This window comes from Tympanuchus pallidicinctus, unplaced genomic scaffold (assembly GCF_026119805.1).
Source record: "Tympanuchus pallidicinctus isolate F22 unplaced genomic scaffold, pur_lepc_1.0 scaffold15, whole genome shotgun sequence".
Classification (NCBI taxonomy): Eukaryota; Metazoa; Chordata; class Aves; order Galliformes; family Phasianidae; genus Tympanuchus; species Tympanuchus pallidicinctus.
This window is the reverse complement of record NW_026294669.1, coordinates 34,781,560-34,798,866: the sequence shown is the minus strand read 5'-3', so window position 1 is coordinate 34,798,866 and position 17,307 is coordinate 34,781,560. Positions and strand designations below refer to the sequence as shown.

The window sequence follows — 17,307 nt, the reverse complement described above, 5'->3', positions numbered from 1 at the left end:
AGAGCCTTGCTCAGTTCCACCTGGTTTTCTAGCTTCTAGCTCCTTATTGCATGATTTCTTATAGTTGGGGTGTGAAGGATGAGTTTAAGCTGCATGTAGAGCTCTGTAGGGCGCTGAGGCGCTGGCTTTTGGGCTGTTCCAGCAGTTGGAGTTACTTTGACCAAAGTTTCTTGGTAAATGCAGACCACTGTGCTTTATCTCATGGCTTTGGTACTAGACAGGTGAGTGCACCCACATCTCTGTGATGTGGGTGGCCAGACACGCTCAGTCATGTTTGAAAAGTCCCAGCAGTTAGGTGAAATACCTGGTGACTGGAAAAAAACGCCGTGTTGCATGTGTTTTTGAGATAGAAAGGATGTCCCAGGGAAATATTGACCTGCCAGCTTCACCTTAGGGCTAGGGAAGATCAGGGAGTGATCCTTCTGGAAGTTATGCTAAGGCACATGGAGGAGAGGGAGATGATGTGGGATAACCAGCATGGCTTCACCAAGGCATGACCTGCCTGACATAACTAATGGCCTTCAGTGATGGCATAACTGCATTAGAGGACAAGGGAAGACTACTGAGGCCATCTGCCTGGACTTCAGTAAGGCTTTTGACATGGTTCCCTGCAACATCCTTCTCTCCAAATTGGGAAGATGTGGATTTGATGGACCGTTCAGTGGGCGAGGAACTGGTTGTGAGATTGTACCCAGAAAGAGGTGATCAGTGACTCCATGTCTGGATGAAGATCAGTGACAAGTGGTGTCCCCCCGAAGTCGGTGCTCTTTAGTGTCTTTATCAGTGACTTTGGCAGTGGGATCGAGCGCGCCCTCAGCAAACTCAAGTTGAGGGGTGAGGTCAGCATGCCTGGGATGGGATGTCATCCAGAGAGACCTGGACAGGCTGAGCAGTGGGCCCAGGAGTGGCTCTGAGGTTCAGCAAATCCAAATGGAAGTTCTTGCACCTGGGTTGTTTGCTTTTATTCGGTAAATAACTTACATAATTGTTACGTTAAATCCCAATACAAGAACAGCCCCGACGGCTTTAAAAGTGGATGCTTACATTAATGCTTCCCACTGAAAAGCATTTGTGGTTAGTGCTTGCTCCTACAGCTATTACTGCTGTCCTGTTATTGTGGAATAAATTTATTTTTATTGAAAGCAGTTACTACAGGCATGAAATATTAAGCTAAAATACAGCACTCTGAGTAGGTATGCTGCTAGGTGCCTTAACTTCCCACAACATGCAGATGGGCAGCACAGCATTCAGCAGGGCAGAAGCAGATCATTTTTTTCATCTGATGAAACGTGAAGTTGTTGATGTATCAGCTGCAGCAGTGTGTTGGGCTTACGTGGCAAGGTTTTGGTAGCAGGATGAAGCCAATGAGATGAGACTACCAATGGTTTGTGGGTGATGTGAACGGAGCAGAGACTTTCTGTCAAGGCATTGTGGTGATCCATGAATGTGTGCGTGAAGGGGAGGGATTGCATTAAGATGGAGGAAATCTTTGTGTAAACTTGGTTTTTCCCAGTAGTTTTAAAAAAAAAAAAAAAACAACCATTAGTGATTTTTGTCTCTTCTATTGTTTTTCAGTCATCCATGAGCTGAAAGCTAGTTTTTCTGTAAGTGGAACAAAATTTAGTGCACGTCGTTTGCACTGTTCAGGTCTGAACTGAATCCAGTGTTTTCTCTTACTCAGATGCAGTGAAAAATAAATAGTTCTTGGATGTGATTTTATGGGAAACCAATTTTTATTTAAATCAGTGGTAATTCGAGAAGGCTGTTTTCATCTCCTTTAAAGCCGTGCTGCTCTCTTAGCAGTAATAAATGAGAAGTATCACCAAATTTCAGAGGGATTGTATGGCCTTCCATTATTTGAAGTGCTCCTCAGTGAAAAGCAGCGTAAAAGGCGCAGCGGTAACCCTATTCATCGCCTTCGGGGAAGGAGAGCCGTGATGAAGTTGTTGGTCACTCTGGACGTTTTCCAGGACATGCCTGAAAAACAGGGAAAGCATTTCTCAGGCGAGGTGAGATTTCCCTAAATGAAGCCGTTATGCAGCGCTGAGGTACCTTTGGATTTGGGGTTTGGGAAGGCGGATCCAGATGAGGCCGCCTTACCTTGCGCCTCAAACTTCTTGGAAGGACTGGTTTCCCCTCAGGCCTCTGACTTTCTTGTCAGAGTGTAGACTTGAATGAAGCTGCGCTAATGAGATTTTAGAGACCCAGCTGCCCCTGCCAAAGCAGCCCGATGCTTCTGCACCAGAAGTTGACATATGAACAGCCCTTTGAACCGCTGAAAGACAACTCTGTCAGATCAGTTACTCTGGCAACAGCGTTTCTAATGGTGATTAGCTCTGAAATTGCACACAATGAGGAGTTGGTTCATTAGGGAGGCCTTGTTCTTGGTTTCAGGGAGAGGGTTGACCTGATATCCCCACCTCGAGTGCGTTCAGACTTGGGGAAAGGCAGCCCATTTCCTCCGAGCTGCTGAGAGGGGAACAGGAAAGCTTTGTTTGTCATCTGTGGAAATCAGCACAGATTTTCACTGCCAACAGTTAACTGAATGGGTCTGTGAAGGAGCCGTGGTGGTTTGCATACAGATCTGACGAGCCATGGGAAGCTCTGCAAGGGCAAGCAAGCGCTGCGAGGCCACTTACAGACTGCTAGACCTCCAAGCCTTCCTGCTTTGCTTTGCTTTGCTTTACTTTGTTTTACTTTGCTTCCAATCCAGAGGGAATCAAGTTAGTGGGACCGCATGCAAACAGCAGTTTGCTTAACAAAAAGTCATATTATGATGAAAGTGGCAGAGGGTGGGAGATTGGTTTTGTTGTAGTGAGCTGGGGTCAGGCGGGGAAGAAGAGACGTTCAAGTGAAGAGCTTCCTATCCCAACGTGCACATTTTATTCGTCCTCCAGAAGAGGAATTTCACACGCTTTTGATTAATGAGACCTTAAAGGAAAACGCATTTTCTCGCTATTGTAGTTTGTGAAATTAAATTTGCACGTACAGCAAAGAGACATCAGTCTCCCCCAAAGACCAAATATTTGCTAAACGTAAATATGCCTGGTTTATAACTTTGAATATTCTTGGCATATTTCCATTTATTTTCAGAAGAGTTCCTAACTTTGGAAATAAGTCGTATTTGCTTTTTAACTTTATGTAGATGGCTTATAGTAAAAATCTCTGTTAGTTTGAATGTGAAAGCAGAGAAAGCAGTTTGTGTTTTTTTCCAGAATAGCTAAAGTATCTGTCTCTTGCTTGATTATTTCTGATACTTGCCACGCAGAGTAAGTTGGCATTCATCTGTTCTAGAAGCATACCTTAGCAAATATATTTATACTAAATTCAGAAGCACGGAATAATCGTTCAGATGAGATGACACCCAGTATCTACAGGCCTAAAGTATTTCTGCTTTCCTTTCTTTGTTCACTTTATAGCACAGCACTTACTTTGCTTGCATAGCTTTCTCTGGACTGACGTTTCAATTTCGAACACGCATTAATCTAAAGCTTTTGACTCTAAGTAGTCTTAAATTGGCCAATGAAATACACTGGCTAGCTTTTATTACCAGAAATACAGAAGGATTTGCATGTACCACAGCTTACAAGAGGCATACCTGAACTTACTGATCTGTTTGTCACAGAGGTCCCACACAGCCGCTCGGTTGTCTGAACTGTTCTGTTGTTGCTGCTGCAGTTGGGAAAACAGTATTCATGCTGATCTAGGAAGACTGTGACAGAGATGCTCGTAACTCCAGTGTGAACCTGGCTGTGCTGTTTAAGGATTTTTCCTAATGCAGAGTGGTTAACGAGTTGTTGCTTTGAGACGTGACAGAGGTGTAATAACAGAAACAGGCTTGGGGGCTGAACGAGAAGTATAGCTGGTCTCTGGTGTTCTTACAATTACGGTGTATTTTTCTTTTGCTACACAACCATTTAACTGTGTATTTTTCCTCCCTAACTACTGCGTCTGAAGATCTCAGCAGCAGGAGTTAGCAGGTCCGTGGGGTTTTTACTGCCAGCCATTTTAAGTTTTGTGTATTTCGGGGCTTTTTTCTCTGGAATAGAAGGTGTAGAAAATGTGATTTTGCAGCAGCACTGCTGAGGAGAGATATGCTGAACCCCTTTTATTGACTTCTGATAGGCAAGATTTAGGTTTCATCTCTTCTCTCAAGGTAGCTTTAGAAAGAGCACAGTGGGTCTTTTGACAGTCCGGCGATTGCCCCGCAGATGATCAGTCACATCTTTCATATGTCGCAAACTTTGAAGGGTCACCGTACTCCTTTAGGCACTTCAGAAGCTCAAATCCCCTTAATATCCAAGGGCAAGTAGCCCCGAGCACTTGAATATTGAATGCAGTCTAATTATGGAGTGAGAGCTCCATGACTGCAATGAAAGAAGCAAAAACTGCTTGGTGTCTGAAAGGAGAGCAGGTCGCCTAATGAAGGAGGGGGAGAGGCAGGAAGGATCATGCTCTGGTGGGGCTCGTTGCCGAAATGGAGGAGGAATTGGGAAGGTTTGGCAGCTCAGATGGGGAGTTCCATTAGGGGGTATGTCATCTTTCTGACTGAGGGAAAGGCTGTGAAATTTGAGGATAGGAATGGTCTCTTTTCAAGTTTGAAACCCAATTTTAAGAAGGTAACGTTAGATCTGCTGTGATTTTTTACCATTTTTGCAGTTGGCAGGATCATTTACCCTTGGTGCTGCTCTGTTATCTTTGGAGTAGGATTTCCAGCTACCTTGTGGCTCACCCTTCACGTTCCTAGCTATGTACGTATTTATATGGATTTATATGGGCATTTTGCTTTATTACAAATCTTGGCTTGGCTGTTGAGCTTGTCCTTTGTGGTTGTATCCACAACGCATGCAGTTTGAGCACTGCGGCCGAACATCCCGTCCTCCTCCTGTTCTCACCTCCTCCAAGAAGCAGGAACACCCCTTGGCAGTCAAAGTCTGTGCAGATGGCACTGAAGTGGGCTAATGAAACCATGCCTGCTTTGGTAGTGCTTCAGCTAGTATTCAGGTAATCCATTTGAGTAGCTAAGTTCAGACTGCCTTGGGAATGCTTTTTTTTTGGTGAATTCCTGGAGAGATGTTTGGGCAGGACTGCATGATGTTAGTTAACATAATGTAGGCTACAAACGCCTACGTTCAGACTCGAGGAAAGAAATAAGTGTTTTCCTCAACCAATTACCCCTCCTCCCCCCCTCATGGAGAGTGGAAGATTTTGCTGAGAAGGTAGCGTGGTTTTAATTCAGTTTTGGTCTTAATTTGGGTCTTTACAACGTGATGAAGACAAATCTGTTCACGTATGTTAAAGTCTGACCTTAGGTTTGCTCTCTACGTTCACTAATGTGGCTTAAAATATTTTAATATATGGCTTTCTAGAGTCCAGATCAATAAACCAATGGTTCTGAAATGACGGAGTGCTACGATATTCCTCTGTAATTTAAACATGATTAGCTGATGAAGGTTATGATCAATATGGCAGGGGAAAATAAATTAATTGATATCATCCTTTCAGGATGATAAGGGGCCTATTGGAGGTGGAATGTAAGTAATGAAGCTGCTGCTTCTTATATACAAGCCATTTTTTATACAATATATTCTCACTAAATCATGGTCGTGCCATCACTCATTTACATGAAGAACATAAGCCATGGACCAGTTTGTTATTAAAAATGCATTTGAGGAGAAACTGTATGCTTACTCTGCTAAACAGTACCTGCCTGTTTTGCACTGCATCGAGGCATTTACATCATTATCTTTTGATGTTCTCTGAATAATACAGATTGAGTGCTGTTAGTTTAATCACAGCAAGTTTCTGTGCAACTTCTTAAGTAGATGCCAGTCATCATTGCAGTTCTGACTGGTTTGGCAGAGACAAAGCAAGTGGCTGTGGCCTCCGTTGCAGAGTGTCAGGGCAGTTCCTTGATTTTTGGAGTAAGAAATAAGTATTGATGTGATCCAGCATGAGTTTGTATGCTCAGTGGGGTTTGAAAGCTGGGGTCTGCATTAATCTGTGTATTTGGTTTCAAGTTAAGCTGTGCCTAGTATAAATTGAAATTTCAGTAGACTCCAGCATACTTGAAATTCTGTAGTATCTGAAATGGTGTGACTTTTTAAATTGGAAAAGTTGCAGGAGATGCGTGGATGCTGCTGTGTTTCAGATGGGCTCTGTTTCCTTTTATATATATACACATAAAATATTTATGTATATATGTATTTTTAACCAGTCTGTTAACTTGTAGGCGGAGATATTAATGACAATAATTACATGAACTAGAAATCACAGTATAGCTGCTTTTTGCAAATGGAGAGGCTGCTCTGAAAGTAGTGCCTCCTATTTTATTACCTTGGCCCATGATGTCAGAGGCAGATGTTGGTGATATGACTGCAGAGGTTGAACTTCCCTGCCAATATTCTGTTACTTTTTGTTGCTGTGCATCTGGCTATTTGGGCTGAATTCCTGGGAGTATTTTTTCTAACTTGCACACTAGAATTATCCCCTTCTGTTTCAGTCTTACTGGTTTAGGTGTACTTATCTGGTGGGCTGGGACAATTTCATCCACGTGGAGAACAGAGCTCTTGGCTCCTGTGAAGCATCTGTCATCTTCATTGGATACACTATGCTCAGTTTTTGAAGCAGCCTTCAACAGTGGAAAAAATTATGCTGTGCCCTGTTTTGTATTTTGTATATTCTGGATATTTTTGACTTGCCATATTTTTCAGTGTTGCCTGTAGCTTATCTGCCTGTATGTTCTGTTTTTGTTTTGTTTTTTAGTTGCTCAGAAGATCGTTGCGACGAGGAAGAAACAGCAGCTCTCAATCGGACCCTGCAAATCCTTACCAAACTCTCCAAGTCACTCATCTGTGTGTTCTGCCCAGGTTTCTGCTGTACATATCAGCCAGGTACAGCCTAAAATCAGTGCTTGCCTTAAAAATGAGCTAATAGGTTGCTTTTCATCTCGTGTGTGTAATGTCACTGCTCATTTTCCTGCTTGATGTAGGTAGTTGGCACTTCTTGAGAGGCATCAGTGATCTGTAGTTTAAAGCAGTGTTTTTAATTGCCTTTGCTTTGTTTCACGTAACTGTGGTGGTGACTGACTTTGGCTTTCAACCACTTTTCATGGTACTGATTATGCCCAGCAGCCTGCTGCTCTGAGCAGACCAGTTGTCACAGTAGCAGGATTTGCTGTATGGCTTTTTAAAATCACCTCACAGTGTTTGTGGTTAATGGTCTCATTCAGTAGTATGAGCAGTAGTACCTGGTGTATCTGAGTGCTTGGCACTAGAATTTTACTATGGTTACCACTGCGTGCAGTTGTAATTGGCTGTCTCTGCTGATGCTCAATTGAAATGATTCCACCTAATGGCCTGGCAGTGTATATCACTAATGAGATGATAGATAGAGGAAAGCGAAACAGAAAGCTGCCTTTATTTATGGCAGGAAAACACGCTGGCCTTGAAGCCAAAGTGCTGTGTTTTTGGGAACATTTGGCTAATACTAAAATTTTTCAACGTGCACAATTTTTACCCACGTGCATTAATACCAACTTCTGTATTTCTGCTGTGACATCTTCCCTCATTGTCTTTTTCTACTGACAACTGATAATCTGTGTATATTCACAGGGTGGATAAATACAAGCTCCAGTGTTGACATACAAGCCTTCTGCAGACAGAAGAACTGTTTCCCACTGTGCTCTTTCACTCTTGATAGTTAGATGTATAGGCCATCTTAGTGGCCCCTCTGGTATATGACCAGAACTGTGCCCTACTGATTTTCACTGGAGCAGTTGGAAATGTCTGATACCCACCATTTCTCCTGGCAGATTTTTAAGTCTTAAATGCCAATAATGTCTTCTGGTGTTACGTAGCAGTCCCAAGCAACCCATTTCACTTTTTGTTCTATCAACCCTTCTGCTTTTTAGCAAAACCAGCATAGTAAGAATTATGCTCTCTTTGTGAGAGAGAATTTTTTTCTCTCACTTGCCATGTCAGTGTCTTTTAGAAGCTCTCTTTTAAAATTTGGGCCACTGGATGAAGGTTCTGGTTCTCCTGGTCTCCTTTTGTACCCCAATGGAAGCCTCCACCATCAAGTAACCTCTGCAGGTGTGGATGCCAGTTTAGATAAAGAGTTCTTTGCATTGCCATGTTCAACCCAAGTACCAGCCTCACATTGTGACTCTTCTGAAGAACTGTTCATGGTGAAATATGCTCCTCATATGGAAGAACTTCTTCAGTTTCTTGATGTATATGACATTCAGCCACTTTCTGACCGGCTCATTTCCCTTAGCACTTTGAAGTAGCCCACTGTGTAAAATGCTTTTCTCCTGATCCAGTTCCTCCAGACAGTTCTATAAGCTGATACTTTTAGACCAAGATGAATTATGCTGTATAGAACTTCAGTACTGAGACCCATCCTGTTTGGTGGTTGAAGAGGAAAGTTGCTGTGATGGAAGTGTGTTACAACGTGTTTGAATGGCACAATTTCTGTTGTGATCTTATTCTTGGATCTTATCAGGACTTCTTTTCCTCTGCTGGTTGTCATATAGTTTTTAAAGACATCCTACAGAGGATAGGTGATGATACTTTTTACAACCCAATTTTAGCCAAATACATCCCTGTTCTGCATTTTCTTAAAACAGTTGTGATTAATCTTCTTGTTGATAAAGCCTGTTTGGTTAAGAACATGAAATATCTCTGTTCTTAACAGTTTCCCACTCAAGGACAGTTTGGACAGTGGCAGCAAATACCAAATTCTAGACAAGTATTTCACCTACTTCTTGCCAGGAATAAGAACTGTTTGGGAAAGTCAAGGTAGCTTATGTGATAAGGATCCCTGAAATCTATTCCTATGATCCTGAAATAATGTTCTTTACCACATTTGTTGGCTGACATAATTAACAGAAGTAATAGCAGCTCTGCCCAAAGATGCCTGTCTTCTGAGACTATGTTTGGATCATAAACCTGCTTCACATCTTACTGTCTTGATGCGGCACTTATTGGCAGTAGGACCTTGGTTAGAGTGAGTCCTTATCCTTGACTTGAAAGAGTATTACGGATGCAGTTCCAAGTTCCAGGTGGTTTTGAGGAGAATTTACCATCTCTGATCCTCACAAGAGGATTGACTCGTGTTCTTTAGAGCATCTCTTTGGACGTGATGATGCTTCACTGAGGTTTCCCAGAAATGCTGTCTTTAGAAGGCACTGTCACCTGCATTCTCCACAGGAGTTAAGATCTTCACAAGTAGTGGTTACAGATCACTGCAGATAAGATGATTTTCCTTCTATGGTTAGATTACTCTGGCAATCCAACTTTGTCAAACTCTATGATGATTCTGTGTTCAAGAGCTTGACCTTCAGAGGAGAAAGAGTACAGTATCACCATACCCAGGCTAGCCCTTGGGGTAAATTCTAAAGCTTAATTCATGCAAGGACTTCTACACAGAGTAGTTTCTGTTTTCAAAGTGTGGAAAGCTTGTGTATTTGGATGTGTGTCTACACTTACGTTAGTAGTCCTAGTTGGTGAGCATCTAGGTCATGTTTCTGGCCAGAAAATACTCTTAGGTATGCCTATGCTTGAGTGCATATGTATTTCCAGACTGCTGTCTCAGGGAATGTGAGATGCTTCCTATCCCAGTGACAGAACTCTGCTTCTATTTGCAGTAGGTACTGCTTTTGTTTGTCTTCAGCTTTTTTTTATATTGTGAAGGTGAGGGTTTTACCTGCAAGCCTTTGATAGCCAGGGTCAGTAACCTTTGGTGCAAGCAATTCACATCCATTCATGGGCTTTCAGGGCAGTACAGAATTCATGCATAGTATTTTTTTTCTCAAATTCAAGGATATCATTCACGATTTTTCACGTTCTGGTCTTTCTGAACACTTCAAGAACTAGATTGAGTTGTAAGGCAAGGAAGAGCTGCTGTTTGTTGAAGACATTTAGTCTTCGATGTATTCTACCAAGGATCAAGGTATATCAGAAACTGTCATGTGAAGTGACCCCATACCTGATAACCCATCGAGTGGTTACCCTAAGATGTGTCTGTACCTTTTGCATAGTTTGTTGATAAAACATGTGAAAATCACATGACATTTGATACCTTTCTGTATTTTGTGGACTTTGCCTGTTTAAGCTCTCTGGGAGAGAACTGAAATGACAACGTCCTTGCCATGTGTGCCAGCACTTTTCCACACATGCCTGTAGTACGTGACAGAGAGGGGGCCTTAAATGCCACACTCTCCATGCTCTGAATTTAAGAATCTTGCCTGAGAATTGAGTGCTGTCTTGTAGGCCCCCCCCAGCATCATTATTCATGCAGAGTGTTCATGCACACTGCTTACTGGTCAGCAGTGTGGCATTCCCAGGAGATCAGCACTGCATCTCTGAAAGGTATGGGGTATATATACATACATACTGCTAAACTGCAGCTCAGGCACAGCTAGCATTTGAGCTTGCTACCTGCTGCAATCTCATAAAGATGCATTACTTATGGCTTACATCAGGCTTCCAAAAAGTTTTTTACAGCAACGGTCTAAATACATAAATTAAACTATTGCAAGAAAAGTGCAGTCTGCTTAATCGTCCATTATTTTACTGTTTGTGAGACCTGATTGTGGTAAGTAGTAACTAACAGGGCACCATTATCTTATTTACAGTGGGGATCACTTGGGAGAAATGTTGTGTTATGATTTGCACAATCAAATAGAGAAGTGCAAATTGCATTTAGTGCCACTGCAGCATACATCAGAATGCTTTGTCTGTGCAAGATTAATTTTAAGTAATCTCTAATGTTCATTTAAAAATAAATGTAAGTACATGTATTCACCTTTATTCACATGCACAGAGCACATGTGCAGGGAAGTGTGTTCTGCAGGACTGGGATGTCACATTTCAGTTCATCTGTTGGTGCACTTTTTCTTCCTTTTTTTGTCCTCATGAGACCGTATTCATATTCCTATTAGTTTTTGTAAAGTCTACTTGTCTCTTTTCCTTTCTGAGGTCAGTTTAAATTTCAGGCTCTGACTTGATCTTCTTTTAGTTCATGAAACAGTGCAGTATTGAAGCCTGTTGTCACGTGCTGTTAATTGAAAGTCATTGGTAGTTTCACTGGTAACTTTTCTTGGATGTGCCAGCCTACTTTAGCCAAGCTGTCTTAAGTTCTCTTGGTACTCAGTCTTGAGCTCTATCAGTCTGATAGTTCTGACAGGAGAAATCTAATCTTTCCTCTGCCTTTTCATTACAAGAAAAGGCAAACGCTCCTTGGATTAACAAGTCCTAATATGTCCCAAAGGTTGAACTGTACTGATTTCCTATATTTGGTCTTAGTGCAGAAGGTGAGACGTACTGAAATCTCAGCACGTGTTATCTCTTTGTAGGTTTGAAATCTAGTGTGAAATTTGTATTCCGTGGCAACACAATCAAAGCTTTCTGGCTTTTGCTAAGGCAAGGAATAAACAGTTTCATCTTCAATCCATCTGTGGATGTGTCCCTGCGTTTGACCAAAATCCCTTGAATGAATTGGACTCCTACCTATAATGTTGTCAGAGATAATGGGGCTTTCAAGAGCAACACTGTACACAAGTGTGCGGAGAAGAAATGTCCTGACTAGGGATTTTCCTGTATTTCTGCAGAAATGCACTTTTCCTTCCTCTTCCCCAAGAACAGAAGGTGCAGAAACCAAATGTGTTCTGTCATAGAGCGTGGAATCTCTGCTTTTGATCAAGGTTTGCTTTATTCCAACTGCTTCTAGGCTCCCTGAAGCTCTGGCAATCTCATCTGTTTTAGATGTAGAACCTGCTGCCTTCATGTTCTCCTCAAGCAGTTGAGATGATTTTTCTTGGTGGGTGTCCCGTTATATCTGGAGAGCAGAAAAACATTGATTGCATTTGGGTAATTTGATAAGATGAAAAAGTTCAACTTTATTCTTCCTTTGCTGTCATTCATTGGTTTTGCCTGATGTTTTTACTGTATGCTTTCTGAATTTCTTGGCACTGCCAGATTTATGCAAGTTATAAGGTGAATATTTTGCAGCCTTTGGCTGCTTAGGAACATGTCCCAAAGATAAGTCCAACCTTCTGCTAATGCAAGTCTGGCGTGCAGAGGTGAACTCACTGGTTTATTTACTGGTGAGGCTGAGATAAGTAAAAGCATTTATGAAAGTGTGCCATTTGGATTGGTTTGATCCCTTCTCAGCACAGAACTGTGGACAGTGTTCTGTTTTATTTTTTTTAAAAGGTGTCACCAGGAATCTCATTACAGGTTTTTAAAGTCTTGCAGTCGCTATTGGCAGTGTTTACCTGTGAGGTAGCTCAACTGACAGAATTGGGCACGTGGATACCAGAGTGAGATTCATCCGAGTTGCTTTTGTCTTGTAACGGTGTAGTGACAAACATCTGCTCAGTTTGTGCTCGTTGCCTTGACCTGGAGGTTCTTACAGCAGCGGTCCACGTGCTGATAAAGATTTATACGTGTCTAGGTGCTAGAGGTATTCTGTAAATGGAGTTTTGGCCATTCATGCAAGATGCATTCTAGAAGTAACACATCCATGAAATGAAAGACTTTTAGGCTTTTCTGCAACAACTTGTACAGGCTCATTGGACACCATCAAACTCTGTGTTTCCCTAGCAGGAGAAAAAGATCGTGTTGCATTATGTACATCCAAAAGCCTGGCACATTTGAGAGTGAATGTGCTGCCTTGCTACAGGCAGAAAAGTAAAGCCATCAGCCAAGATAGCTGAAAGGGGAAGATAAATGTTTCTGCTGAGGCTGATAGTTTTTGCACCTAGGTCCATCTGGTTGACCAAGACCAAGTTAAAGTAGTGGCCCTTGTACTGATTTCTCAGGTATCTTCGTGTCTTGAGAGCAGCTTAGTGGAAAAACTCCATTGCAAAGGTAATGTTAAGGTGTGTAACGTCCCCATGGGCTTTAGAGTACTTACTGGGTTGGTTCTGACTGCCACAAATTTGGCCAGTGTGTCTGCAGTTAGCAGATGGGTTTATATTTGATGCGTGTTGGGTTTCGTGTGTCATAAGGGAGACTGTTCTTCAGATTCACTGACTGGATTTTTATGGCTTTGGATGCTAAATTCTGTGAGTTATATTTATTTGCCATGTGTCCTAAATTCAGTGCTCGACTCCAGTGAAAACATGGTGCATTTTGAACCAGCATCAGAATCTTATTCAGACTGTTGGCAGCCAAGTGGAGCTAGGTGTGCGTGAAGGGAAGCGTTGACAGCAGGTCTTTATGGAAGAAGCCTGTTGTAGGATTACTGTGTCTGGGTGAACTAGAATGCCCAAAGTTTGTTATCATTGAGGATTTGTTCCTGGAAAGCAAATCACCTCAAAATCCATGAGACTGTACATCCATGCAGTAAGTATAAAATGATCCTGTAGGATGAGAAAATAGTAAAAAGGTAGCAATCTACAGAATCCATACTGTGCTTAGGATAGAAGTCTTTGCTGTGGCATTTGATTCCTGTGACAAGGTCCTGCTGAGGAGGAGAAGTGGGAGAGCTGAGCTGCCCATGGATGTGAAGCTGCCATGCCCAGCTGGGGCACCTGAGGGATTGGAGATGAGGATGGTGACTGGGAGAGGTAATGGGCAAAACCTGGACTGGATGATGCCAGATGTTGTAGCAGTTGTGGAAAATTTGTGGTGCAGATAAGGGACAAATGGTGGGGAGTAAGTTATTCTTTGTTGTCATTGAGGTGATGTTGTATGGATCTTTGTGGAGAATTGTCTTTGATGGAAGTAAAGTTTGTGAGGGTTGTGTTGTTAACGTGATGAATATTTATTTTAATCACGATTATTAAATATGTTTCTCATAGAAGTGAGTGGTGTGAGGTGCTGGGTTCAGATGCTGAAGTTTTGGTGGATGGAATGGCAGAGCCTAGCACTGCTCTGGGTCGGATCAGAAGCAGCTCCAACTGCTCTGGAGGGGACCTGCTGCTGACCAGAGTTGGTCTGTGAGTTGTGCTGGGGTGGGCCTCTGAGAGAGCAGGTCTAAAGAAGGGGAAAGTGCTTTGTAACAGCAGCTGGAAGAAAGGAGTGTGAGATGTGAGAGAAGCAGCCCTGCAGCCACCAAGGTGAGTGCAGGAGGTGCTCCAGGCATGCAGCAGCAGTTCCCTGCAGCCCAGGAGAGACCTGTGATGGAGCAGGCTGTCCCCTGCAGCCCATGGGGACCATCTGGAGCACGTCTCCCCATGCAGCTGCGGAAGAACCCGCGGTGCAGCAGGAGGGCCGTGGGAGCTGCTGCCCTTGGAACTGTGCTGGAGAAGTGCCTGAGGGGTGGCCCTATGGTTTGGAGCAGTGTTGGAGCTGTGCTTGGAGAGCTGCAGCCTCTGCATCCCACACAGGATCAGCTGGGGAAGGACAGCATGCGTGGGGGAGGCCTGCATGGGGCAGGGGAAGGGAGTGACCACACAGGAGCAGCAGAGATGGAGCATTATGAGCTGCCCACAGCCCCATTCTCCCTTGCCGCTTGGGGGGAGAAGGCAGGAGAGAGTGAGTGGAGGAAGGTGTTGTTGTTTGCTTCAGTCTGTTAGCAGGAGGCAGTGCATTAAGTTCATCTCCTTGTACCGAGTCTGTTTTGCCCATGACAGCAATTGGTGAGGGATCTCCCTGTCCTTAGATCAACCAGTGAGCCTTGTTCATTGTATTTTCTCTCCCTCTTCTTTTGAAGACAAGGAGTAAGAGCAGCGTAGTGTTGATGAGCTGCTTTGTTAAATTACCACAGTTACCTTGTTTTAGCACAAAAAGGCACAGATGCATCACTGTCAAGATTTTCAGTATTATGAAGCATGCATAGCATACATAGCTACATCCTTTTGTTTCCAGGAACTTGTGGTTCACATCCTGTCATCACTGTAGAATATTTTAGTCCTTCCTTTGTACTATTGAATGTTCTTTCTCATACAGAAAGAACAGGCTTCTTAATTCTTCAGGCATGATTGTTCTTCTTTTCTTCCACCATCTTCATCACTTGTTCTCATCTTTTTTTCCCCTCCTGTGTTGAGCCTTTCAGCTGCATGGTTCTAATCTTAGATGTGTTCTGCACCTTCAGTTCCTGTTATTCATTACTTGCTTAAATTTCCTTCTTTTTCCTCCTCGGTTTGGCAAAAAGGACCAAACAGCAGGTCCTTACCACTGTGGTCCAAAAGCCATTCCTTTAGACCAGTTACTTGTTTCAGCATCTTTGGTCTCCTTTTCTAATATCTAAGCTATTTCATAGCTGCTGAGTTTTCAGATATTCTCCTCCTAAACCTTCCTTTGTCTGCCACAGCCCTTCCTGTTGTTCTTTGGAGGAGTGATCTCTGATTTTCGCAGGTTTGTTGTGTTTTCCTGCAGGTTATTTACTGCCCTGCCCATTTGACCTTTTACTTGCTATCTCAGCAAGGCACCATACAGAAAGGAGAGAGAGGAAAGTGAATGTGGGGTAGATTGAGGCCAGTTCTTCACAGGTAGTTCTTCTCGTTCATTATCGCTTGCTGATAGGACTAAAGTGACCAGGACTAAAAATGATAATTCCAGCTCTTGCTCTTGTATTGGCTTTGTTTTAGTCACTTGGGCCACTTCCAAATTCTGCTTGCTACTTTCTCTCTGTACCTGAAAACACTGTAGGAAAACCTCAGTCAGATCCTCTGTTAGTTCCAGTACCCCTATACCTCTGGCTTCCTGGCAGCAGCCCTTCTCTAACTCTGAAGGAAAGGCAGATAACATCTCATATCCATTTCTTAAAGGGAAAACGGGACACTTTTCTCCATCAGAAAGTTTGTTTCATGAGTTGTAATTCCTAACCTGCAGGACAGAGTATGAGGAACATTGGCATGTATTGACTTTTGGAAGTGATACTCCTGGATTTGTGGCTGCGTTGATTGGCCCTTTAGTGCAAGCAGGAGCTTTGGACTCATGCCTCTTTGTTTTAACCTTTCTCTTCTTGAATTTTGAAAGAAAAGAAAGGAATTAAACACCGAAGAAAAACTTGAAATTTCTGAAAGAAATGTTCAGTGGATGATGCAAAGAACTGTCTCCTGCTTGGTTCTCCTTCAGGGGTTTTCCCTTCCACTTGAGATCCTGATCCTTGCTCTGACCTCTGAGGGTTGTGTTATGGAAGTGCTTGTATTGCTGTGCCTTCCAAGCAGGTTATGGCAGCTCCTGTGTCACTAGCAAAGGGCAGTGCTGAACAGCAAACACTGGACTGCCTTCTTTACCTCTGAAGCAACCTGGAGAATTCCTAGCTTTAGCAATTAAAATGAATTGCCCCATGTGAAGTGCTATGGGAAAATCCTTCTCCTTAGGCATCCCATATTTTACCTCCTCTCCTTGCTTCTTACAGGAAACTCAGTAGTTTCAAAGGTATCTTTTCACCTTCTGATGAGCATTGCAGATCGTTTCCCCTCTCATAAGTTACCTTGCAGTTGTTACCTTGGACTTCTGTTTCTCTTCCATTGAGCTTTTCTCCAAAAGCCTCTGGAATTCTCCATCTTTGCGTTGCCTCAGTCCCCACTCACCACACATAGCATGCATGTCCTCAGAGGATGCACGTGTACCTCACAGACAAAAAAAACAAACCTGTAAATTATCTCTGCGTCCTTCTTAATGATGTTTTTAATGCTCGTTTGTTATGTCTAATAAAAAAATCAAAACATTAATCACATTTTGGTACTTTTCCAGTCTGTTTTCCTTGCCCTTCTGCTATTAGTCACTTGTGGCATCAGTTCATTAATAGCTCTGTGGACTCACTGACTGACTAAACTTCTTAGGAGTCTATGATGTAACTTTACGTTTGGGCTGCTTTGATTAAATTGGGATGTCTTTTAAGCTCTGTATCCCTGTGCCAATGGTTTTCATGGCTTCAGCAAATGTCTTAAGAGCTACCTATTACTACAGGAGCCATTTTACAGCGTTGGTGGATTGTTTTTTCATTTCCTTGATTAGCTCTCAGCAGGCTGATGATTCCAGACTAGGATTAAGTCCAGCTATGCAGTTCTGTTGCTCTAGATATTTTTTCTAGGTTTGGAGGCAGAATTGAAGTAGAAAAGTAAAACGTACAGCCTTTCCCCAGTGTTTTGCTTACTCTTACGCTAATACAACAAATGAAATTGTTTGTATCCATCTAGGGGTATATTGTGTAGAATGCCAATGTGCCTGAAATATTGGGGTTTAAAATAAATAAATAAATAAATGAAGGCACAGGAAAAATATTTAAAGCCTTGCCATGGAAATGCATGGAAAAATGGCAGTAGGGGCAGGCCTGCTGTGTTTCTGAGCTTAGGCTGCTATTCTCAGGTGCCAGGACTAAATAAGATGCAGCTGAGGATTGCAA

General features: G+C 42.7%; 1 protein-coding gene across 9 annotated transcripts in view; it reads left to right on the top strand.

The window, feature by feature from the left end:
- AGAP1 (ArfGAP with GTPase domain, ankyrin repeat and PH domain 1) overlaps positions 1–17,307 on the top strand; it is a 288,123-nt gene that overhangs the window by 108,421 nt on the left and 162,395 nt on the right. For all 9 annotated transcript variants that reach the window (XM_052675876.1, XM_052675877.1, XM_052675873.1 and 6 more), the window contains one exon: positions 6,766–6,893. In XM_052675876.1, coding sequence (XP_052531836.1) covers positions 6,766–6,893 — 128 coding nt within the window. The remainder of the gene's footprint in view (positions 1–6,765; positions 6,894–17,307) is intronic.